This window comes from Cetorhinus maximus, chromosome 4 (genome assembly GCF_964194155.1).
Source record: "Cetorhinus maximus chromosome 4, sCetMax3.hap1.1, whole genome shotgun sequence".
In the NCBI taxonomy this organism is placed as follows: domain Eukaryota; kingdom Metazoa; phylum Chordata; class Chondrichthyes; order Lamniformes; family Cetorhinidae; genus Cetorhinus; species Cetorhinus maximus.
In genome coordinates this window covers 40178652-40205590 of record NC_135882.1, presented here as the reverse complement: position 1 = coordinate 40205590, position 26939 = coordinate 40178652, and the positions used below count along the sequence as shown (strand labels likewise).

At 45.2% G+C, this 26939-nt stretch overlaps 1 protein-coding gene across 1 annotated transcript in view; it reads left to right on the top strand.

Annotated features, from left to right (window-relative positions):
- Positions 1 to 26939, top strand: part of itga9 (integrin, alpha 9) — a 574702-nt gene that overhangs the window by 439105 nt on the left and 108658 nt on the right. Inside the window, exons 22-23 of the mRNA XM_078540091.1 lie at positions 342 to 450; positions 14687 to 14794. Of these exons, the coding sequence (XP_078396217.1) occupies positions 342 to 450; positions 14687 to 14794 (217 nt within the window). The remainder of the gene's footprint in view (positions 1 to 341; positions 451 to 14686; positions 14795 to 26939) is intronic.

Here is a 26939-nt window from a genome sequence, read left to right as displayed (position 1 = left end):
TTACACTTTAATTTGTTACATATAACATTTAGATGTCAAATATACACACTCACTTTTACATTTGTTCTTTTATCAATGTATTGGATAAATGTAAAGATGACAATTTGACGTTTTATATTTTGTTACTGATAAACTCAGTTAAAAAGTGCAAGTGCTGTTTTGTTCTGCAATCCCAAATATTGCCCTGAGAGGTTCAAATTTAGTTCCTGCTGTTTTGATACTGAAGACTAGCAGATTAAATGCTGATACTTTGTTTATTCTTGATGTTCAGCACTGCCGGACCATGGTGCTGTGTCATTTTTCTCTCCAAGCTGACAACTCTTCATTTCTTTTTAAAATAGGTCTATTTCCCCAGCTTCCTTTATTTATGGTGATTCAGTGGATGCATCAAAGTTTATTCAACTGGAAGACATGCCCTGCCTCTTTCAACCTTTCAACTTGACATTTCAGGTGACCTATCCATGCCAGTATTCAGTTTTTATATAGCGGCAATTTGTTTAAAGGAGTCTATCTCTCAGTTGTGTACTTATTCCATTGAAATACCCTTTCAGTCAGCTATAAAACCAGGTATAAAAACTCTGTGGGGTACACTGACTCTTACCCTTGAAATCAAAGTCTTTGGTGCCATTTCGACAGGAATATGAAATAGTAAAATCTACTCTATATGGGACAATTCCATGATCTTGAGCTTCTGATAGAGATTCTCACTGGGCATGGATTGTAGCCCTTCCTGTGACCCGTACTCCCAAACAGCATACCATTTGACAGCTCATTGCAATTTATTTCCCAGTATAGCCTTTGGTACCTTGTAACAGCTGCCGCAGAGCATCAGATGGTTACATGAATGAGTAGCTCTGAAATACAATTATCAAGAGGTCACAGGTTTGCTCTCTGGTCTATGCTAAGTTAGCCAATTGCAGCCAGACCAGCTGATTGTGGTAGTCAATGCGCACAGGAGGCCTACCAGCATCCAAACAGAGGAAGAGCCCAGGAACACAGACCCCCTCTGGTACACCTCTGCTTTCATGAAGGGTCCACATCAAAAGTGCCAACATGCTTCTCGTCCAACCAGAGGCAAATGGTGTTGCTGGGCATTCCCAGCTCCCAATGCTCATGCCAGAATATACCCAAAAACAAAGGGAGGAAAAGAACAACGGATAGTGGTCATGAGTATCACATCTGCTAAAGGGTTATGAACAGGTTTTAAAACGCTGGTAGGAAGAGTCAGGCACCGTGCACTTTACTGAGGTTAAGTGTAAGCTATTTTGTTTTATGGCCAGGATTTTTCGGTCAGCGTGCGGGGGTGGGCCCGACACACCGGCACATAAAATGATGCGTGATGACATCGGGCATGCGTCCCAGCGTCATCGTGACATTTCATTTGGCAGGCGCGCACTGGAGTCAGCTGCACGCCCGCCAATAATTGATAGACCTATTAAGGCCATTAACGAAGTAATTCATTTAAAGTTTACGCTGCCCGTCCAACCTTACAGTTGACGGCAGGGAAAAAGGCCAAATGTCCTTTACATTTTTTAGGAAACCTCATCCACGAGTGGGATGAGGTTTACTAAAGCTTTTATTACTTAAATAAAAAACTTATATGAAAAATAAAAACATGTCCCATCTCATGTGGCACAATTTTTAATGTCTGTAAAAAAAATTTTTAAAACCGCTTCAATCTTCCTGAGGCAGCTCTGTGCCTCAGGGAGATTGAAGCGCTCTTTTGCGCACATGCGTGAAAGAGCGCTGGCCCCGACTCTCCCCCCTCCCTCAGAGGTAGCGCTGCCGCTCGTGTATTCCGCTGGGCGGGCCTTAATGGCGGTGCAGAGCCGACCTGGGAAAAATTCAGGCCTATGTTTCCATTTGCAACTCTCAGAACATTGTCTACTTCTAGCAATTGCTAACATTTGAGGTTTTACTCCAGGAGATTGGATCACAGAATCAAATGTAGAGCTTGGTGTATCCGTTTTGGAGTGCTCCTGATTTATTGGATTGTGCCGGACTCTCTGATTGGACAAGTACCTTTGTATGAAGCTGGGCTACAAAGGGCTGTGCTTAGCAGCCTGCAATCATAAATTGTTTTCTAGATTTACAGAAGAGACCTGTGAACGATGCAAACCCATTGCTTTGAGGTGAGACTGGAGATGCTGGGTGTGCTTCCACTGGAGCAGAGGAGACTAAGGGCGGGATTTTCTGGTCCTGCCAGTGGCGGGTGGGAAGAAAAATTTGGAGTGCAGCCAAAAGGTGTGAAAATAGCTTAAAATTTTTCACTCCCTACTTTCACGGTGGGCCAGGTAGCCCACCGCACCATGTTGGGAAACACATTTGAATGCATTTGAATATCATAAATAGTGATTAAAAACCCAGCTCGCCAGAATCACACCTCCCCTTCCAGATCAAATGGCACACCGGTGTTAAAATAAACTGGCGTGAATCATGACCGGACATAAGTGATGTGCGCCTGGTGAGCTGCATTTTACTTGGAACCTCGAGGTTTGTGTGTGCAGCACTCACCAACCTCTCACTACGCTGTACTCATCGCTGCTCTGATTCCATGCCAAGGCTGCTCAGGCAAGACCAGTGGGAAGGCAAGAGGGGTGGGTGGTGCTGGAAGGCAAAGGCTTGACTGGGGTGGGGGGAAGGGGCACAGAGACACATGACTAGGGCGGGTGGGGGGTGGGGCGGTGGGGGAGCTAGTTGGAGCCAGAAAGCATAGAATGTCTGTGCAATTGCACATCAATTTAGAGGGCTGTGCTTGGCAAGTTTGTCCTGGGCTCAGTACAGGGAGGGAAGGGCTTGTGTCAGTCATGTCCAGCACGGTGTTCAGGGCATAGTCATTCCCTCACACACTTCGGTCCTGGGAGTTTTCGGATGGTACTGCAACGCAGATGGCACAGTCACAGTCAGGGGAGGCATCTGCAGCTTGTAGATAGGGAACAGGTAATACAGTGGCAGGCACTCAATGGTCCCATGGCAGGTGGGGGTGGTGGCGGTCTTGGTATGTCACTGTGCATAGGTCTTCAAAATGGGGAGGGGTCAGGTCGTCATGGAGCATCAGGACATCAACATCAAACAGTTGGGGGGAGGATATCAACAACATTCATGATGGGATCCAGGATTAGAGGTGGAGGAAGGAGAGTGATCAGACAGAGGGAAATCTGCATATTATGCTCTTCCAGCACGATTGGGGGAACTTCAGTGGTGCTGGGGATTTGGAAGCTGGTCTCGTAGTAAAACTTGAGCACCACCATATTGCAAGCCAACCCAGTGATGCAGCACAAAAATAAGCTATGAAAAATATTGTCAGGGAAGGGGTCTGAGGGCTTGTGGGAGGAGTCAAATACTGCATTTTTGGACTGGGTGAAGGGGCACCTTACTAATTTGCGCATTACCAAATGGAGATTACTGCATAGCTGAGACATGCTAGGAACACTGTTGGACCCAGTGCCATGGTTTGTTGGGGCTAAAGGATCTGGGTTGCACACTTGTTTCGGGGTGACCGAGTTGGTACCAAGACAGAGAAGATCAGTAGATCGTTCTTAGAAGAAACACATTCTGTTTATTTACAAAAGGAACTGAGCAGCTACACTTGTGTGCTTTACACTCCTTTTGCAGGAACAATCACTGGCGCTCCCCACAATAAGATACCTTCCTGGCTGGTTATCTTGTATCTTCTCTGGAAATATGGTTTCATTTTGTCAGATTCCTGTTCTTGTGACCAACCATGAAGAAATTGTTCTCATACTTTGGATAAGACTGGGCCTCGACTTGTCCAATCTCTAATCTGCCTAGCACATAGGAAGTTCAATAATAAAACGAATTCCTGAGGAATTGGAACATCCTCATCGTTTACTTGCATGGACAAACGACTAAGTACATCAAAGTTTACAATTTGACTTCCAGGTCTATGAATAGAACCATAGAACCATAGAACACTGCAGCACAGAAAACAGGCCATTCGGCCCTTCTAGTCTGTGCCGAAATATTATTCCACTAGTCCCATTGACCTGCACCTAGTCCATAGCCCTCCAGACCTCTCATTAGAACCATAGAACACTACAGCACAGAATGAAAGTATACTCATCTGCCAAGATCAATGCCCACCTTTGTACTCTTGCTGAGACTATAGGTGGTATAACCTTGTCTTCGCTGAATAATTCCAGCAAGGGCTTCTGGTCCATTTATGACAGTAAAATGACGACCGTGTACATACTGGCGAAATTTCTTAACACCAAAGATGATTGACAGGCCTCCTTTTTCTATCTGTGAGTACCCCTTTTCTGCTGTATTGAGTGTCCTCGATACATATCCTATAGGCCGTTCTAATCCATCATTCATTTGATGGGAAAGCACTGCTCCCACTCCATAGGGAGATGCATCGCATGTCAATACCAACCCTTCCTTCGGGTCAAAATGCACCAGTAGGGTAGATGATTGCAACAACTGTAGCATTTTTGTGAAAGCTTCTTCCTGTGGTGCTTTCCAAGACCATCGTTAGTTTTTCTTGAGCAAGTAATACAGCGGTGTCAGTTCTGTCGACAAATTAGGCAAAAAACATCCAAAGTAATTGATCATCCCCAAGAATGATTTGAGTTTGGATTTATTCTTTGGTGCTGGTCCCCCTCTAATGGCTTTCACTTTTTCCTCAACTGGGTGTAGGCCTTGTGAATCTACCTTGTGACCTAGGTAGGTTACCTCTTTCAGGTATTTAGAAGTATGCTCACCTATCGACATAGTGGATGCACCTGTATCCACCTCCATTCTTATCGGCCTCTCATTCGCTCTCATGGTTACATAGGCTCTGTTCTTCCTACCTTTAAACTATACAACGAATGAATATCTGAATCTATTACTTCAGGTTTTTCAACGCTGTAGATCTCATTGGGTTTTTGCTTTTGTTTGAAAGTTTGCCTGATTCTATCTTTACAATGTCTCATGAGGTGTCTGTTTCGATGACAGAAAAAACATTCAATTTTTTTCAACTGTGATTCATTACAAGGTTGTCTGCTTCCACCTCTGTTACCATTATGCTATGTTTTCGCTGCTAAGTTATCTCTTTTTATTTGTCTGCTAGCAGTGGCTGCTTCCCACTTCTGAACAAAGCCTTGTACTGTAGTGTTCTTTTTGGCTGAGGCTCCCTGCCCAAAGTGGAGGACCGTGCCATTTTGCGCTCCTTGTATGGCTTCCGAGTTCCTGTGTCTTCCATTGGCAGAGCAATTTCCAATGTCTTCTGAAAATTCAAATTTGTTTCAGACAGTAATCTCTTCTGAATGGCACTATCATTTATACCACACATCAAACGATCTCGAAGCATATCATTGATAGATGTACCAAACTCGCAAAATTCTGTTAATTGTTTCAGACTTGCCACATAACAAGTAACCGTCTCTATCCCTTGAGTTAAATTTGAACCATTGCATCGTCACTGAGGGCTTTGGCTGGTAGTGATTCTTTACGAGGCTCACTAAGTCATCAGAACTTTTCGAATCTGGGGCACTAGGTGCCAACAAATTTCAAATTAATCTATATCTCTTATTCCCACATGTGGATAAGAGGATCGGGCACTTCTCCTCCCCCACAATACTGTTCGGCTGGGAGAAGAACATAATGAGACCAATCGTCCGAGGCTGGGTCAAAAGGTTCAATTCTTCCAAATTGTGGCATTCTCTGAGGGGATTGTTTTGATGATCAGGACGGAAATTTTTCTTTACTTACAACTACCATGTGAGGTACTCTTGATTTCCTTCATTCTTTCTTGCTTTCTCTCGTCCTTTCATGTCTTTTTCTTGCTTTTTACTCTAGTCGCCAGTTCGTTGGATATTGTACCCTGGTTTGTTGGGACTTAAAGATCCGGGTTGCATGCTTGCTTTGGGGCAACTGAGTTGGTACCAAGACAGAGAAGATCAGTAGATTGTTCTTAGAAGAAACACATTCTATTTATTTACAACAGCTACGCTTGTGTGCTTACAACTAAAAACTCAGCCTTTACACTTCAGACTCTTAACTCAAGGCTACTGACTGCAGAGATAGCCTGTGCTACTCTGCTATTGGATACCAAGATCATGTGATCTTCCATTACAGCATTCGGCTTAAAGTTATATTACACATCAGATTACTACAAACGCTCAAATGCAAATTGAAGGATTTGGGCACTTTAACTCATGGTGCGCATTCTTGCAAGACTCCATTCCACCTGGGTCCAGATTTTGATTGTGTCCCAATGACCATTTGTCCTTCTCATAGGAAAGTGCAACCCTCAGAAGGATCCAGCTGTGAAGAGACAATGGCCAAGCTACAAATGCCTAATGTCCCAACGATCGCCATACCTCTTAGCTGACAGTCCCAGGCTTCGCACACCTCCCCGATTACAGGCCTTACATCAGTGCAAGGTTGGGCTCGAGCCTAATCCAAAGGAGTCAGTCTGTCAGAGCCCTGACAAACACCGCTAGCGCCTGGCTGCACTCATCCAGATCCAAACCCCTTTCTGAAAGCGCTGTCATGCTTCAGGCCTTTGCATAATCCATTGATGCTCAAGGCCGTGCTACAGCTGCAAGGGGTGATCTGGGGCTGGAATGCCTGGAATGAGGGCTATCCAAGGGCTTCGCTGTGATCCCCTAGCTTGCAACTGGAAGGTGATCATTGCAGGGTTATGTACAATCATGCATCAGTTCAATGTTTCCGTAGAGATGAGCAGGAGTGGAGAATGGATGCAGAAGGCAATGCTGCCTTTTTGCTGGCACACAGGCAATTGAGGAGGAAAAGAAGGAGGGCCCATCACCATCAGGCAGGACAAAAGGAAAAGCCTCACCATGAGGAACATGGGCCAGCGGGGCCCCATGAAGACCCAGACACTGAAGCTGACTGACCTATTCCATGGAGGCATTTGGCACGACCAAGGGTGTACCAAAGACACTTCTCATACCTGCAGATCAGCAACAGACAGTGCCATAGACGCCTTCGCTTGTCAAAGACTGTGGTGAATCACATGTGCAATATTCTTGGGGAGGGGTGACTCCACAGGGACTGGGAGGCCATTCATTGCCAGTGGCTCTAAAGATGGCCACTACAGTGAACTTTTTTGTGAGTAGCTTGTTCCAGGGCTCCACTGGGGACCTCTGTGACATATCCCAAGCATCTACTCTTAAATGCATCTGAGAGGTAACCGATGCCCTATTTAGCAAGACACACAATTATGTCTAGTTCGCCCTGGGTGAAGCCAGCCAGGCTGCCAGAGCAGTGGCATTTGCAGCAATCTTAGGCTTCCCAAAGGCGCAGGGTGCACACATGCGACTTTAAGAGCTCCCTGTCACCAACCACAGTGATTCATCAATAGAAAAGGCCTCCACTCTCTCTGTTAATTTAACCTGTAACCACCAGAAGCAGATTATGCAAGTCTAAGCAAAATACCCTGGGAGCTTGCACTACTTTTACATCTTGAGTCATTTGCAGGTGTCACAGATCTTCGAGGGCCCTCAGCCTGTCCAGGGTTGGATCATCGGTGATAAAGGTTACCCACAAAAGACATGGCTAATGTCGCCCATTAGACAGCCACAAAGCGCTTCAGAGGCGAGGTGCAATGTGGCTCATTCTGCGACATGCTCCTTGATTGAGCAGACTGTTGGCATGTTGAAGATGCGTTTCAGATGTCTGGATGGGTCAGGTGGCACTCTTCAGTACTGTCCCCAGAGGGTCTCCATTATGGTTTGCTTTGCTCTACACAACCGGTGCTACAAAGGGGGATCATTTGTCAGATGGAGAGGTGGAGGAACTTCACGTCTCCTCTGATGAGGATGTCAAGAGGGCTGAGCTCGATGAGCATGAGAAAGCAGGGACTCCAGAGGAGGAGGAGGCCATAATACGAGCCAGATGCAGCAGTCATGTCCGTGAGATGCTTGTAGCCACAAGGTTCCAGGACCACGATGACGACTAGCTCAGATAAGCCTCTTTCACTTGTGCCCTCCATGCTGCCTCGACATTAACACCTTCATTGCTATCCTCAGAATCTCAATGAAGGCCATCTCTCTCAGAATGAGTAGTTACAATCTTGTGTGATGATAGCATCATCCTTGGAATGCAGTCAGCCTCTGGAGTATGTTATGGGATCATAACTCCACCAGTGCACACTATGAGCAGAGTAGACATAATGCAGTCTCTTCAAGCAGCTCACCAACACTCCACTGTCTGTGGCAGTCTTCAAGAGGCAGGAGCAGCACTGCCAACCTCAGTGCACTTGCGACAGTTTGCCTGGAGTGTTGCTAGGCACCTCAAGGAGGACAGTTAGCATTCACTGGTTTTCGCTTTGATGTCTGAGGTCTAATCTGAATCCAGACTGCAGGATCTCTCCACAGGCAATCCCACATGCAGGATTAGCTCTCAGGCCTTGTCATCATACTGAGTCCAAAGCATGAGATTGTTCTTTAAAACATGGCTGCAAGCCTGTGAGTCAGGTCACCTTTGTGTGCGCTGGTGAGAGCTTCTGCAGCAGCATCATCTGATGACTGACAACCACTCATGACCGTGCCTTTGTCTGGAGTATCCCAACTTCCCGCGCAGCCTAACCTTTACATCTGTGGCCTGAGAGTGCAGGCACTGCATTTCAGCATTAATTAGTTAATTTTTCGATAATAAAGAGCACACATCAGGTGTAGTGGAGCTTAGCTCGGATCCCATTTGAGGCCTCCCCATTTTCATTCCAGAAGTCTCAGATGCCCACATGGAAGCCAGGTACATTGATGACATTCTCATGATCAGATAACCATGCTGATTGCCCACCGGAGAGCTGCCTCAGGGATTTGGGCAAGCCATGCTCGCCACACCTGCAGATCCAGAGCAACAGCCTCCTATATAATAGTCCAGCATCAGGGACCTTGACACACACACATCCCTATAGGGGCGATGTCTAGGGTAAGCCAGTGACCTGCAGCGTTGTGTCATGTCTGCTTTTACAGCTAGACATCACCCCTGTAGTGGTCCCCACTTGATCTCCTGCATAATGCAGAGCTATGGACCCAGCTAACACTTGGTGACTCCTGAAATGCCTGCTAGAAGGCAACGACCATGCGAGAACAAAGGTGTACGCGTCAAGGCCCCAGATGCTGGACTATTATATGGGAGGCTGCTGCTCTGGACCTCCACGCTAGCGTGGCTTGTCCAAATCACTCATTCTTTGAGGAGAAGGGGCTCTTGGAGGGAGATCGAGGTGCCCCATCCCGCTCTTGCCAAGCCACTGCTGGAACATCCTCATGGCTGAAGCAATGGTGTACTGGGCTTCACGCATATCAGGCAGAAACTGCTGGACCAAAGTCTCCATGGTGGTTGCCATCCTTCTAATGGTGACCTCGATGTATTGGCATGTCGGGCCAAGACAACAGACTGAATGTGGCCAGACACCTCCATCCTCCGTTCTAATCTGGTTATGGTCTCTGACAACCACGCCTGGTTGTCAGACTTGGAGCTCCAATGTCTCTCTCAGGGCCAAGTCCAGAGGCTTGTCTTCGGACTCGGAATCAGTAGAAGCCTGGCCTCCAACAGTCCTCTGAGTGCCGGTGACATAGGATGTCCCTGCCTCTGCCTGCTGTGGTCCAGAATCTGTGCTATGCAACATGGTTATCTGATCATGAGAATGCCATCAGTGTACCTGGTTTCCATGTGGACATCTGTGACTTCTGGAATGAAAATGGGGAGGCCTCAAATGGGATCTGAGCTAAGCTCCACTACACCTGATGTGTGTTCTTTATTATCAGAGAATTAATTAATTAATGCTGAGTTGTGAGTATTTGCATTGGTGGAGGGCGCAGGTGAATGCTGTGATGCGTCCTCAGAATCCTCACCCGAGGTGGTCTGGGAGTTGGGACTGATTGGCTGGCTGGCTGGCTGGCAGGCAGTGTGTCTCCTCCTTTTCTTGCTGGCAGCTGTAATAGAGAGAGGAGAACATTAGTGTTGGCTGGATAGTCACCCACATTAAAGATCATTCACAGTTTTGCAGGTGGGCAAAGACTAGTGGATGGGGCCTCACGGGTTTGTTGGGGTATACCAATCTCACCTTCAGTGCAGGCATGGTCCCATTCCCCCCCAGCCAGCTCTGCTACCTGCTGTTCAAAGCTTGCGAGTGGCCTGAGCTCCAGCATCCCTCCTTCGGTCTAGGATCTCTCCCTGTTGTTGCTGGCAATCTTGTCCTGCATAAAGGCAGAAGGACAGACTGTGAGCAGGACAGATGCCAAAGCAGTTGATAAGCTGCCTCCCTGCTGGGTGAGCTGAGTGTACCTATGTAAGGGCTGAAGACGCGACTTGTGCAGGATGTGACAATAGATGAAGATGTCAAAGTTTGTGCGAAAGAATCAGTGGTAACGTCCCTTCTGCTGGTAGTGTGTGAGATCCCTGTGGACTGTAACATTGCAAATGCCTGATGGTCTTACGAGAGTGTGAGTTGAAATTGAGGAGAAGGTTGACTTACCCAGGTGGAGCAGATGAGAATTCATCCTCTTCTGAGGACCGCAGGTGCTAACCTGACTGCCAACCTCCTCCCAAACCTTGGTAGTGAGGTTGGTGGACCTCCCACTCCCGGGGGCAAGGGACCACTCTCCAGTCCTCGACTGCCTGGAGGAGTTCTGCCAGTGCCTTGTGGCTGAACTTGGGCACACGGTATTTCATCTCTTCTTGTCCCGCATGTCCTGGGCTGCAGAGAGTGAATGTGTGTGTGGGTGCTGTTTAAATATGACGCTTAGAAATATGAGCTAATAAGGTAATGGTGGGGTAGATGGGCTGCCCTGTCATGGGATACAGTGTGCTGCTCGCTCATGCAAACATAATGAACTAGAAAGCGGACACTCTTGCGCGGCAACTTGCCATGCCGTCTTTCCTGCCCGCCATTCCATTTCCGGAATGGACAATTCTGCCCTAAGAGAAAATTTAATGGAAAATGTTAAAATTTTAAAGAGTTTTGAATAGGGTAACGCTGGCCCTGATTATAATTCCCCCTGCACCCCACCCCCCATCTCACCCCACCCCCCACCCCATAAAAAAAGCATTCCAACTCAACTCTATACCTGCTCGGCTCCATTCACACCTTTTATCTATTTCATTTGGAGGAGGCTGCTAGTCCACAGGGATCTTACACGCTACCAGTAGAAAGGATGTCACCACTGATTCTTTCACACACACTGACATCTTTATCTATTGTCACATTCTGCACAAGTCGCGTCTTCAGCCCTTAACATAGGTATGCTCAGCACACGCAGTAGGATGGCAAGCTTATCATCTGCTTTGGCATCCGTCCTGCTCACAGTCTGGTGGAAATTGAGCTGGTGAGAGAGGGGAGTGTATGGAAGCTAAAATAAAGGTAACTTACCCTTTCGACCCAATTGCCGCCTTGTTGTGTCCCAATGCTAACTTGCTCTTTTGAGATGGCAAGTATGTCACCCACAGAAAGGCATGGAATCCTTCAATTACACAAATCAGCTCCATTGATACCATCGACCTGATCTGCTATTTTAGTCAGGGACCTAAGTGGATGAGCAGTGGCACCTTTCCCATCAGGCCAGGCTTGCTGGGAGGTGGATTTTAAAAAAATTTGTTCATGGGATGTTGGCGTCGCTGGCTGGGTCAGCATTTATTGCCCATGATTACTGAATGGCTTGCTAAGCCTTTTCAGAGGGCATTTAAGAGTCAACCACATCGCTGTGGATCTGGAGTCACATGTAGGCCAGACCAGGAAAGGACGACAGATTTCCTTTCCTAAAGGGCATTAGTGAACCGGATGGGTTTTTACAACAATTGGTAATGATTTCATGGTCATCATTAGACTTTTAATTCCAGATTTTAAAAAAAAGTTGAATTCGAATTTCACCACCTGCCTTGGTGGGCTTCAAACCCCAGTCCCTAGGGCATTACCATAGATACCTGGAGTATTAGTCCAGTGACAATACCACTTCGCCTCTGCCTCCTCCAGAAGCTTTAAACTGTTATTTTAGGTTGCCTTGTGGGTCAGGGGGAACAGAAGGGCTTTTCTGGGTTTCTCAAGGAAACCTTGGGACTCCATTGCCCCGGGCTCCCCTCTGTCCTCCCTCATTGTCCTCCCACCACCGATTTCCTGCTTTGCCTACCAGTCCAGTGGTGGATATGCCTGGGTTTGGTCAAGTCTCCAAGTAAAAGTTATTCCACTCCCCTGATCCCCCTGGGTTTTCCATGTTTCAGAGTTCAAATTGACTGTACGCATCCCCCTACCCCAACCCATCCTCTAAAATAGGAACCACTTTTTCTGCTGGTTAGAATGTCAGTGACCAGATGTAATCAAGTTCAAATTATTCCTACCAGAATGAGGATTAGAGAAACTTCTTTGTGGAGAATTGCTGGGGTACAGAATGCTTTGTCACAGCGAGTGGTTGATGCGAAGGTTATTTGCTTCTTTTAGGGAAAGATTGACAATTAATGGAAACAGGGGAAGATCCAGAGCTCTGGGAGAGAGTTGAGCAGTGGAATTACTTTTGAATGGCAAGAGCTGACTCAGATGTGATGGGCCGAGTGGCAGCCTTCTCTGGTGTAAACCTCGACAGTTCAAAGTTACTCGGTTTAGAAAATGGTAGCTCTAAAACAATGACCTATTCAATGTGCATCTAGGTCTGCTCTTTAATAATCTGGCGTATCTATTTATAGAACAGTTCCAGACCCTGAACTCATGACGCCCAGTACTCTGAGGGCCAAAGGGATCCAGCTTTGAAGCAATACATGTTTATTTCAATTACCGCATGCAATGTGTAAAAGAGTATCTTTGATCCTTAAAAGAACACATGGTTATGTGGACCTGACTTGTAGGTGCAGTTTGTCCTGATTGACTGACTAAATAGGACTCTGTAATTTTCTCTGAACCCTGCCAAGCCCTGAACATTCAGAGCATTCAGCATTATTTTAATTAGACTCAGTCCCTCTTTGTACCTCTGGGATAGTGTAAATTCTTGGCTGGGGACATATAGCTTTCTTCTACAAGCATTCCTTTCAACATAAACAACCCCTTTGGGAAAATGCAGTTAGTGCTCAAAAACGCATTCCAACCCAACTCTATGCCTGCTCGGCCCCATTGACAGCTTTTATTTATCTCATTCTAATCGTGCTCCTTCCCATAATGGGGAAGGTATGACAGCAGGGGAGGAGTTCTAGTCTAGTATCCTCCTGGACCTGGAATTTATACAAATCACTATATCCCTACAAATGGCAAGAGAACATTTTACCAAGGTTTTATTTTACATGATGCTATTTTTGAAATTTGGCACTTTTAGAACACTCGAGCAAGCTGTACACTTCATTATTTAATGGTAACATTATAAAGTTGGCAGGTGTTCACTTCTGAATGGAGGCATATTTTGAGCTTATATTGAGATAAAACATTAGTGAATTTCACCTATTTTCCTCTGCATCCATTTTTACTTTTGCTATAATGTTAAGAGTTCCATCCTATTGGATTCATGTGGCATGAACAGTATAGGAGGCAAAGGATTTAAACAAATCATTTTAAATGTGTTTGTCCTAACGAGACCACAATGGACCTTGCTGCAGTAACCAGCAGTTTAAAAGTTTATTTCAATGAACATTGAAGTTATAGTTGTTTGGTAGCACAGAACTTGAGTATTGCTGAAAAAAGACATGTTGTTGAAACTTTTCGTCTTGCATTTATCAGCACAATTCTCAAGAATACCAAATGTAAAGGGAATATTGTAAAAAGTGTATACTGCATGAGAAGAGAGTGCTGATTGCTTGGCAAGTGGATTCTGATTGGTAGAGGCATTGCCATGGGGAATGCACCAGTTAATTGATGACTGCGAGTTAACTGCCAAGCTTTGTTTAAATTCAAACTAGGCAGGTTGACTCTGATTGGTCAAGGCATTGCCCTGGGGGAGGAACCAGAGAATGGCTGTCGCCTATTTTGCTCAGTTGAATCAGGCACAATGTGTACATGTTCCTTCTGTCCGCAAATTGTTGTCCCCTTTATATTTGGCATTCTTACGAATTGTCCTGATGAGCGCAAGATGAAAAGCTTTGACAACAGCTCTTTTTCAGCAATTGACATTATGTTAAAATAACTCAGCTAATACCAGCCAGAAACTACCTACATCAGGATTCTTTTTAAAGTGGGATTAAAGTGTATTTGTGCTACAGCCACTGACAGCAATAAATCAAATTGTGATTAAATGTTTACTTAGCTTTTCCATAATTAGAATTGATGGGAAATTGCCATTAAGTCTGACTTCACCACTTCTTTCCACTGCCTTTGTTCCCTATTTAGAGTTTTTAACTTGTGCTGATTATATAGAGGGTAAACAAGGAAATGTTTAAAACATAAACCATCTCAATAAAGATTACCGCTGGGAGCCATGTAGAAGGATGTCACAGTGAGACAAATAAGGGCACATAATCAGGCTGGTGTTTCCAGCAATGAGCAATGTCATGGGCGCATCTCTGGAAATTACGACTGCAGAGCATGTGATTTTCATTCATTAAGAAGGACCTGTGGATTGCAGAATTGTCCAGTCTTCCTTTACAGAGTTCTGTATTAAAAAGCGAGCCATAAATGATGCATGTTGTGACCAGAGATTGCTATCGTAGGAGTGGGGCTATTGCTGATGCTTGTAACAGAACAATTTGAATCAAATAGGGCTAATAACAACCTTTTTTCCCCTTTATTATTGAATTAAAGGTTATAAACATGGGCCCAAGCAGTGTGCCGGAACTTGCTGTGCAAATTATGATCCCTAGCAGACTTTATACGAATGGAGCTGACATCTTTCTTATCCAGGAGGCCATGGTGAGTACACAGCGCGGTCAATTCTGCTGTAGTCTCCTACTACCTTTGAATAAATTGTCAGTATCAGTTTTAAAACTTGGTTGTCAAGTGTAGATGGCACCATTTCTAAAACTATGCAGCAATCGCAATGTTACTATAGCGCTTTGTAAATCACTGGGGTGAAGATAACTTTTCCTATATATGGTCACTTTTTCGGCCTGGATTGTGTTAAATTTTATTTTCTATCCATATGCATTTGCAAATGATTGGCACTGAATGTAATGAGGCATTATGTCAGAACAGAGGACTCTTTATTCTCTTATTGCCAAAGAAGTGCATTGCAGAATATTTTAGTGTTCTTTTTGACTATCCAATGTGACAGGTTTTCTGAAGAGTGTATTGAGTGTATTGTGTCCTGTTAACAACATATTCAAGTATGAAGAAGCTGTTTTGCCAGTAAAAATCTGCAAATTCCAACAATCCCTGCATTATTCACATCATTAATAGGGTACAGTTTGTCTCCAATGTTCCTAGTGCATAGTTTTGTGCACGGGGAATGCAACCTGAGAATTCAGAAACATGCACAGTACAGAGGACCACAGTTGATGGGGTTGCGAGTCAGATATAAGCCTGAATTCCCAATTCACATTCCTGGGCCGGAGCTTTATGGGCCCCACAGGGGCAGGATGGCAGGTGGGGGTATCATAAAATTGGGTGACATGCCAGCAGCACCATTTCAGGTGCCTCCCCACCTCGTTGCAATTTTACCAGCAGTGGAGGTGGTGTTGGGTGACTCACCCAAGGGCCAATTAAGGCCCTTCAGTGGGCAATTAATGACCAGGTACTCCCTGTGGGGTAATCAGCAGGGGAGGCTGGCACCAAGTGTCCAGCCCATGATGTGGCAGGGCAAGGTGATGGGGGGTGGGTACCTTCTCTCCAGCCCCCCTGCACAAATCGGAAGGACCCCCCATAACATACACGTACTCCCCCTATCCCCGCATTTCCCACCTCCCCCTGACCTGTCCACCCTTCCCTCTTGACTGCTGCACCTCTGCCACCGCCGCACCTCGTCAGGGCCTGCTAGCCTGGCCCTTGAGAGACTTGGACTTAACTCAGGGCCCGAGCTCCATTGCAGTCCATTTCCGGTGGAGCTGTTGGGAGAAGAGAAGTGCCGGCCATTTGATTGGCTGACAGCTCTCGGAGGCGGGACATCCTCCCTGGTGGTATTGGAAGGCTTGCCCGCCTTAAGCCAATCAATGTCTCGACAACTGTTAACTGGCTGCGGGATGAGTCCGCTGACTTCAGGTCGGCTTGCCCCGATTTTTATGCCATTGGTGGGGGTGGGGTCCCCGCCCACAGAATAAAATTCAGCCCCTGGTATGTGAAGCTCTGTGGCAGGAGAAATAAAGGCAACAGCTTACACCATATTTTCTGACCACATAACACCAGTAAGTAACCAGAGCTAAAAGGTCGAGGAAGGTAAATTATGACAGTTCGTTGCATTCGTTGCTCCCAATGCGGTTTCCTCTACATTGGAGAGACCAAACGCAGACTGGGTCACCGCTTTGCGGAACACCTTCGGTCTGTCCTCAAGCATGACCCAGACCTCCCTGTCGCTTGCCATTTCAACACTCCACCCTGCTCTTATGCCCACATGTCTGTCCTTGGCCTGCTGCATTGTTCCAGCGAAGCTCAACGCAAACTGGAGGAACAGCACCTCATCTTCCGACTAGGCATTTTACAGCCTTCCGGACTGAATATTAAGTTCAACAATCTTAGATCATGAACTCTCTCCTCCATCCCCACTCCCTTTCCGATCCCCCCCTTTTTTTTCCAATAATTTATATAGATTTTTCTTTTCCCACCTATTTCCATTATTTTTAAATGTATTTCCATCCATTGTTTTATCTCTACCTTTTAGCCTAATTCGATCCTTTCCCTTCACCCCACCCCACCCCCACTAGGGCTATCTGTACCTTGCTTATCCTGCTTTCTACCCTTAATTAGCACATTCCTTAGATAATATCAACACCTTCTTTGTCCTTTTGTCTATGACATCTTTTGGCTATCTCCACCCATCACTGGCCCTCTCTCCAGCTCTACCCACCCCCCCCCCACCCCCTTAAACCAGCTTATATTTCACCTCTTTTCTATTTTTCCTTAGTTCTGTTGAAGAGTCATACGGACTCGAAATGTTAACTGTGTTCCTCTCCGCAGCTGCTGCCAGACCTGCTGAGTTTTTCCAGGTATTTTTATTTTTGTTTTATGACAGTTCTACCCCCTGCCAAAGGCAATCAAATAAAATTCAGGACAAAGTGACAAATTGCATTCCATAGATGATGCTCCCATCTAGAGCCTAATTGAACTATAAAGATTTGTTCATCTCAATCTGCAGTTAGCTTTAAAACCATCAGACATCTGTCCCCTTTTGAGGAGTTGTTTCATATAGCACTAGCACGTTGACTGAAGTTTGTTCTCTGTGTCCAGTTTTCTATGAAAATAATTCAGGAACATGCTCAGCACAGGGGACCACAATTGATGGGATGATGTCAGATATATGCCTGAATTTCCAATATGTATTCCTGGGCTGGAACTTTATGCACCCCCTCAACCCTGGCAGCAGAATGGCAGGCAGGAATGCCATGAAACTAGTAACATGCCAGCAGCGCCATTCCAGTTGCCTACCCACTCCTGCTGCGATTTTACCAGCTGTGAGGGAGGCATCAGGCGACTTGCATTCACCTTGCCACACTTGTACTTGTATCCTCTAGCCCAGAGCTCATGGACCTGGTGAAAGAATTTGTTTGTATCCACATTACCTGTGGCTTTCAACATTTTGAAAAACTAGGTCAAAGCTCATCTCAGTCTTTTGCCCAATGAATGCAAGAAAAAAACTAGCATTTATCTTTCACACTTTGCAACTAATAAATTACTTTTGAGTTGATATTATGGAGGAAAATATGACATTTAATTAAAAATAAGCAGATTTTTGTAGACTTCTTCTCGTAACTTAGAACTAAGCCCCAGATCAATGCTTGGTGCTGTTTGCTGAACTTTCCTCAATGCTGAAAGATAACATTGAAGGTAGGGTAGCCATTGTTTAATGTTTCATGATGTGCTTTGTGTTCTCTGATATCCAATTCCATCTGATACCTACCAAAGTGCTTGAATTAATGCAAAGTAAGTTCGCAGTGGTGAATTTCATCTGCAGTCACAAAATCCCTGGAAAAATGCTATTAAAATCAACAGCGGTGTTTAATTATGGTGTTTATGGGCCTCTTCTGCCAAAGATACGATGGTGAGCAGGAGAATCTAGGGGAAAGTTATCTCCTCCCCCATCTTTTACTCTGAGCCTACTACCTTCCCTTAACCAATCATGCAAATTTATATCAAATTAATTGTGCGAACTACTCATCTGAAGCCCTTTTTAGAAGATGTACATACAATCTTATCATGATTGAAGTACCTGAATAGATACAAAAATGAACGTTGAGTGAAGAGCACAATAATTAATGGTCAACTGCCTGAGTTGTGAAAGACAATTACAGGCATGCTTCTTAATTCTTTAAACAAAATAATTGCTTTTCAATAATAGTTTCAACTCCTGTTTCTAACATTATTGCTTGAAAGGATTCTTTCTTTAGAAAGACATCAGAAAGGCAATGATGAACTGAAGAAATCAGTTTAATTTCCATGGCAGCTGAACTCATCATTAAGTCCCAAACATACATACTTTCTTCTGATGTTTATCATGTTTATTTATTCTACTTTCCCCCCTTCCCAAGCTTCCCTTCTCCAACAAAACTGCAGTAGGATAAGGCATAGATGTTCCAGGTGGTTAGCACCAGTGATATAGCTTTTTACTAGGAAGGATACCTTCTGTTTGGCAAAAAATGGATGTTACTGTTTCCCATCTTGCTTTTGTGGAAAAAAACTAAATGTTTATTCTATCTTGAGAATATTGAATGGAACTGTTGGGTGTACATATTGCATTAGTGTTTTGTGTCATTCCAAATGGTGCAGCAGCATCAAGAGTATTTCAGCTCATTTAACAGTTCTCTTGACCTTCAGGCCCAAATTTTTGCAACAACACAACACCTTAGCCAAAATGGCGCTGGAGCCCCAATTTCTGAAGTCCCACCCTGAACCTGGCACCCAACATTTTCACCTGGGTCGGGGATGAAACAGGGTGGGGGGGGGGTCATACTTTGGACGTGTATGGCTCACATTTAAAAGTGCAGGTACCTTCAGTTGGATGCAATTTTCGTCACCCAGGTTTCTGATATGCGACTCATAGGGTTTTACATTTTTCAGGAAAAGGCCTAAACTTATCCAAGTTCTTTCAAGAGGTCAGGTACTCTTTTGGAGAGCTTTAAAAAGTTTCACCAAGTGCCACAGAACTTCAAAAAATTCAATCACGGGTGTATGATTGGAGGGCGGGGCTTTGGCCTTGGAAGGCAGATATATTTGCCCCTCTTGACTGAGGACCCAGGTGGCAAGAAGGCGAGTGTGCCAGAAAAGGGAGTGTGCATTGTGACAAAGAAACTACAAAATGGGAATGGCACTTTAGCACGTTTGTGCCATGGAAGCATCTGAGCGTGACCAATGTGAGGCCAGAGAGAGGGGACCAGGCTAGGAGTTAGAGGCAGCACAGCATGCACAATGGAAGAGGACAGCCAGGTTTTACCCTGAGGTAAGGGTCTACCAACTACAGAGGTTGTACCTTGATATGACTGTGAACCGATGAAGAAGACGGCTCAGGTTAAACCAGGAATTGGTCACTGATGTGTGCTGTGGTCTAATAGCATCTCAAACCACAGTCTGCCAATCCTCCTGCCCTGCCAGTGGCTCTCAAGATTACCATGACTCTGAATTGTTATGCAGCTGGCTCTTTCCAGGGCTCAGCAAGAGATCTCTGGGGCATCTCACAGTCAGCTGCACACAGCTGCATCAAGGCAGACACTGATGCTCTCTTTTCTCATGGACAGGAGCACACTTCCCAATGGATGTGGTATCTCAGGTGCAGAGAGCAACGGGGTTTGCAGAATTAGCAGGCTTCCCTCAGGTGCAGGGGGCTGTCATCTGCACCCATGTCACCATAAGTGCATCATCTTATCAACTTGACACCTCTGTGTACCGAAAATCCTTGCACTCCCTGAATGTACAGGTGGTGTGTGACCACACCAAGGTTTTCTTGCATGTATGTGCATGATACCCCAGAAGCTACCACAGCTCATTTATCCTGGGGAATTTGCAACTACCTCAGCTTTGTCAAACACTGACACAGATCCATGGTTGGCTTCACGGGGACAAGGAGGTGGCTGATAACCCCCTTTAGGCAACTGTAAACAGATCTCAAATGGCAGTATAACAACAGCCATGTGGTGTCCCGCAGTACAATAGAGCATGCTATTGTTATTCTGAAAATGTACTTCAGGTGCCTTGACCACTCAGGAGGAGCTCTGCAGTATTCCCCTGCAAGGGTCTCCCGAATAGTAGTGATGTACTGCATGCTACACAATATGGCGCAGTGGAGGGCCCTACAAATAGAGGAGGCAGAAGCTGGGCCCATAGCTACGTCATCTGAGGAGGACGACAATGAGGAGCAGGAGAAGGAGGCCCCTGTCCAGGCTGATGGATCTGACACGGAGGAGAAGGGAAAGGGCGGCAATAAACAGCTGACAGCCAGGCCCATGTAGCTATGGCTGACTCTTTGATTTAGCGGGTCATTGCCAGAAGCCTGCTAATCCAGAGTAGATTCACCTAGGCTCTTGAAAGCTCACAAATAACATCAGCCAGTCTCAGGTGAGCAGCTTCCACATAATAAAGGAAGACACACTTCCTCAGGGAAATGCCCATACCCAGCAAGAGAAAACCAACAGCACAGAATTAAAGGTAGTGCCATAAACATGACTGAAACCATGACCATCATAACCCTTGGCCTCAACATAGTGCATAAACACACCTTGAGAAGTCCTTCACAAGTTGGACCCTTCACATTCTGTTAGTGGCTGCCACTGAAGCAGCAAAGGCGTCACCCTATGTCTACTCAAATCATGCCCACTATGCTGAGAGTGCCAGTAGGAAGCAACACTTTACATTCAAGACCTACATATGTGATTATATGTTCTAACAGTACTGCAGCTGAGGCAAATTGTGCAGGGTGAGGCCTAAACTGTGTTAGAACAACTCCTTTAATAGCCTTCCATGTTGTCCATCCACCACTTGTATCTATTTTCAAGATTGTGTGACATCTGCAATATGCCAGAAACCTCAGCTCCCTTAGAAACTACAGCTTCTATCATCTGGAAGACAAAGGTTTCCAGTGTAGTGGGGAGACCACACAGGCATGCTTCCCTAGAGCATGCGTGACATCTTGACTTGTAGAGCATCCACTTAGGTGAATGCGTAACCCTCATATGTGGATGACTGCATTTGACACAGCACTAATGCTTGAAGTGCACCTGATAAACTCCATCTGATCATTGAGTCACTGAATTCCCCCTTGAAGTCAGTCATTGATGGACAGGAAATGCTGCGAGGAGCATCTCAAGCTGCAACCCTTGGTGTACTACGACCTTATTTGAAGGTCTTGAGAAGGAAACAGACTTCTGCTGCTGGTCATGCATGGGCACACCTTTGCTCCTGATAGCACGCATGCAGTCTTCATGCCACTGGTAAGGACCATCTTCATTCTGGTAGCATGGTTGGGAACCTGGTTCTCTATCTCATTAGCGACTAATGTTGGGAAGTGGATGGGCGAGTCTGGGAGTAGTGTGAAATGGCTCTGGACTAATACATGGTAGCCTGGATTTTGTTCCTGTCATTCCTGGATGGCATGCTGTGCTCCCGACCACTAATTACCCTGCTGGCTTTCCCCCTCTGAGAGTCACACTGTTGTGCCATGAGATTGTGCAGCTGTGAGGGTCCTGGTTAAGGTTCAATTAAATGGGCGTATCCTGAGAGATGGGTGGAAAGAAAGTAGCTGGAAGGGCAAAGGATCATGATAAAGGTGGGTGTGTATCAGTCATCCCCTGAGGCATAATAGTAACCTGAGCCAATCCAGAATATTGTGAGCAGTTGATGGTGCCAAGATGCTACCATCTCCATGGCGTGTCTTGTGATTCTTTTCCAGCCTTAACTTGGTTGAGTTTATTCCTTTATTACAATGCAAATATGCAGCAGCAATAGCTATATTTTCCTATGGAAAGCCCATGACGGATCATCTGTCCCGTGTCTGCAACCAGTTTGACAACTATAAGAGTTCACATTTACCTGACTGCTTAATGGTGTCTCCTCCAAGTGAAAACAGCACCTCCATACACTTCCTGCCTCAAAGAAGGCCTTCCTTACCTTTTCTCCATGATCAAATCACCTAACGCATGCTGGGCTCCACCTCCGCCTCTCCACTACTTCTGAGGTTGGCAGCCCCGATTCTGGAAAGCCCCCACCCTCTGAGACAAAAATCTAGACATCCAGGGCACTTTTCCAGAGTCAGATTTGTGAAGTCAGGAATTTACCTGACTGCACTTCCAATTCGGGAGCAAAAACTTCAGCCCTCGGTGTATGTATTTTATTTGGTAAGATTTTACATTGCTGGAATCAGTTATATACAAGAAGATCATTGGACCTGCTTTACATATTTTGCTTCTTATAGCTACAATTATATTATGTTCCCAAAAGATTAATTTTTAAAATGGTTTATTTCAGGTGTTATTGTTTAAATAAAAGGTAAGGGAGCAAAAAAGTGTATCGTGGCTGTAACAATGGTATTATGTAGTATTGTATAGTAGGGAAAAGTCAAGCGCACCAGGGGCTGAAACTGTCATACTGTTTCTTTTTTGCCCATGTACTCCACACATCCTACAAAGGAACAGGAGTAGGTCATTCAGCTCCACAAGCTAGTTGTCCCATTCGGTAAGTCATAGCTGATCTGTACCTCAACTTCATTTACCCACTTTTGTTCCCTATCTTTTGATACATTTACCTCCTAAAAATCTGTTGATCTCAATTGAAAACTTCAGTTGGCCCAGCATCTACAGCCATTTAGGGGAGAGAGTTCCAAAATCTTTCCCTTTCAATGCAGTATGAAAAATGAAAAAAGAATTACTCAGACATGTCCCCTCATGTGACATGTTTATGTATTGCAATAAAATTTTAAATTTAATTTGTAAAGCCTTCATGAAACTTCATCCCGCCCGTGGATGAGGTTTCATGAGAAATGCAAAGGCCGCCTGGGCTCTTCGCCTTAAGGTTGGACGGGCAGCCCAGACAATCAGCTCACTTAGTTGATAAATGGCCTTAATAGGCCTTTGACAGTTCAGCGGGCGCATAGCCGACTCCGGTACGCGCCTGCTGAACTGAAGATCGGAATGATGCGTGGTGACATCGGGTGGCACATTCGACGTCACTGCGCGTCATTTTACACGTCGGCATGCAGGGCCTGCCCCCCCGCACGCTGACCAGAAAATTCAGGCCTATGTTTCAGTTATACAGGGCATTGGTGAGACCTCACCTCAAATACTGTGTGCAGTTTTGGTCTCCTCATTTAAGGAAGGATGTAAATGCATTGGAGGCAGTTCAGAGGAGGCTTACTAGATTGATACCTGGAATGAGTTGTCTTATGAAGAAAGGTTAGACAGACTGGGCTTGCTTCCGCTGGAGTTTAGAAGGGTGAGGGGTGATTTGATCGAAGTATACAAGATATTGAATGGCCTTGACAAGGTGGGTGTGGAATGTTTCCTCTTGTGGCTGAGTTCAGAACTAGGGGGCACTGTTTTAAAATTAGGGGCCGCCCTTTTAGGACAGAGATGAGGAGAAATGTTTTCTCTCAGAGGGTTGTGCGACTTTGGAACTCTCTGCCTCGGAAGGTGGTGGAGGCAGGGTCATTGAATATTTTTAAGGCAGTGGTAGATAGATTCTTGTTAGGCAAGGGAATCAAAGGCTAATGTGGGTAGATGAGAATGTGGAATTCAAAACACAAGCAGATCAGCCATGATCTTATTGAATGGCGGAACAGGCTCGAGGGGCCTAATAGTCTACTCCTGTTCCTGTTTCTTATGCTCTTATGCCACAGGCCTCCAGAATTCACTTTAATTTCTCTTCAGTGTTCCAGTTATTCTCTAAGGTTCAAGATTTCACAGGTATCTTTCCATTAGTTTTTGGCTATGCGACCCTCTAACTCTTCCTTAAAAACCACACGACCTGTCAAATCCTTGTCCTGGCTGCTGGCAGATACCCCAAATGCCTTCTCTAAGCCTTCCAAGCTGACCCTGCTGGCAACCTTTTTTCTCTCTAAATGAGCTACAACCTACAGCACACCTAACCTGCGATTGCCTCCTGTGATGAACGCCCAGAGAAATTAAACAAAGGAGTAATCTTACTCCCACAGCCCATATCCATGACAACATGGCATGCTTTGGGATGTTCCCAAAAATATAAATTAATTTTCTTTTTACCTTCAGAACACCCTTTGATTCTGTAACTCATATGAATAATTGATATTGCTAATGGATATGATTGCTGTTTCCAGACTTGTTGGTCCCTATTAAAAAAAAATCTCATGTTTCCCAGCTTTTTTTTCATCTGGGACCTCTACATTAATAATTTAAATATTTTATTGAAATAATTGGAGATCTTCTGGCTCCACCAAAACCTCAGTGATAATCATCCATTGTTTAAGTTTCCCACTATCAACTCTGACCTTACTGAATAAACACAAGTTACCTTTTAACTGTAATTAGCTCAGGCTGGCTCAATTTGCATTCACATCTGGGTTATTACCAGTTTCTCAATCAGGTCCTTTCCATTTATCATTTAAAAAAATCTATTTCCTAATCTATAGGTTATATTCTAACACATGAAGTATGAAACTAGATTTTTGCAACAGGCAGCAGTGAAGAGCCAGAGCTGAAAAGTTATGGGTTAGAGTGTATACTTGTGAGGGAACTAGGGGGAAGTTCTTATTCCAGTGTCAGGGGTTAAGACGGGTAGGAAGATATGGATGGCAAGAGAGATGAAAAAGCATGTGGAGATAGTTTATCAGTGAACAAAACCTTCAAGGTAGCACGGTTTCATGTGATGGCATTCTGACACATCCAAAAGTTGGCATAATAATGGCCTGAGAAAGATTGATTTTTTACTTTCAAGATTATTTCCCCACAACATAAAATGACTAAAGGGCCAGATGTGACATGTGATACCATATTATTGTATCATGTATCACAACACCAAACACATCATAAGGCATCACACTACGTAGAGTCTTTGTAAGACTCTTTATCCAGTGAATCCTAATTTACAAATAACTGTTTAAATATTGAACTGCCTGTTCCTCACTAGTGGTTACAAAGTGCAGCTGTACTTAGTTTGGGTGAGCCATGGCCTCACATTGAATCACAGAAATTACAGCACAGGAGGAAGCACAGCCGACCATTGAGTCGGGGCCGGTGCTTTCTGTTTATCCAGCACAATCACTATCCCATCTCCCTGCCTTTTTCCCTATTATTTACTCTCTTTGCCTTTCAAATACTCAGAGTTATAAGGAGAATAAGTTAGATTTGTTGGATCTATCATTGAGAGAGATGCAAAAGGAAATCGATACTTCTCTCAGCAGGAAAAGCTGCACAAATCTGCCGGCTCTACAAAAGCACTGGCAGCTGGAGACCAGGGGACTGAATTTTCAATCCTGAGTCGGGAGCGCAAAGTCAGGAAAATTCCCTACTCCCAACTCGGGAGAAAGTGCCCCGAATGTTCTGATGATTTTCATTCCAGGGTGGCTGCTAACTAGAGTCAGATGCCAAAGTGGCCTGGTTAGAAAACCCGCCTTGGTGCTCTGGGACTTGGGACCAGTTGTAAAAAGGCAGTAAAACCAAAAACAGCCCTCAAGCCCTCATCACTCACAGCCACTCACCCTCCACGCACTACCCATGCCCCATCCATGCCATCTTATGTTCCCCACCTACTCCCATGGCCTTTTATGGCCCCTATACCTATGTAGGCACTTAGAATTAGAATTTCACCTGAAAGCTAAAAAACCTGAAATGTTAAAAGGGGTGGCCAACAGTCTACAAGTGGAAATTGAGGACGATGAAATGGATAGAGTAGCGGTAGGGAGGTTAAAATTGGAGCTGTGGAAATTAAAGTTTTAGGAAAGGGAAGGGAAGCTTTCCAAAGAGAATGGAAAGTGAGACGAGAAAGGGACGGGAAGAAGCTTTCCAAAGAAGACTGCATGAACTGGAAAGGGAAATAGAGGGCTCCAAGGTAAAATAATACTCCTGAGCAATGAGGAAAAATCACTTGAGTCAAAAGAAGCTGGAAGGGCTGGACGAAGCCAACTGAGAGCCATAGGAAACAGGGAACCCAGAATGGTTCAGAGGCCTTAAATTGGGCAAGAGAGCCAGTAAGAGTTGGAGTAGCTAGGCAAGGGCTACTTATAATCAAAGAGGCAGGGAACACGCAGCCAAAGTTTGCAGAGAGCTGGAGAGTGTTCAGGGGCCCAAAGGGAGGTGATAGAACTAGTGAGGGTTGGAGTAGTTAAGAAACAGCTTCTTGAATTTAAGAAGACCAAGGTTAGGACTGTAAAGTTAACAAGGGTACAGAAGAGACCAGTGGAATTTAAAACAGGCAGAAGATGACCTGGAAATTGAGTTCATTGGTACATTTTTTTCAGATTTAAATGGGGACAAGGGGAGTTCCCAATCAGAAAGGCAGATAGTGAGGGTGATGCCTCACCCAGTTGAAGAGCCACAAGGGATTACGTCAGGAGCCGAACATCCACGTGGAGGCGATAATGTTCCAGGAGGTGTGAAACAGGTTAGGGAAACACAAATTCCTAAGACAACGGAGGTTATTATTGAACCAGGGATCTGCTGGATTGATAGCTTTGTGGAAAATTCAAATAGGCAACAGGGAAATTCCCAAATAGGCCAGGGGAGAGTGAGGGTGATGCCCCACTTAGCTGAAGAGCTTCAGGACACTGCAGCCGAAGCTAGCCCAACCCTTGTGAACAAAGAGATCCCCAAAGATACAGGACAGAACAGGGATGAACAAAGGTCCCAAACCAGGCAGAATGTTTTCAAAAGAAATAAGCCTGTACCACTGTGGGATGAGCAGGAGGTCTGGCCAGCCCACACCATTTTTCCAACTTTAGAGGGAGAGTCCCAAG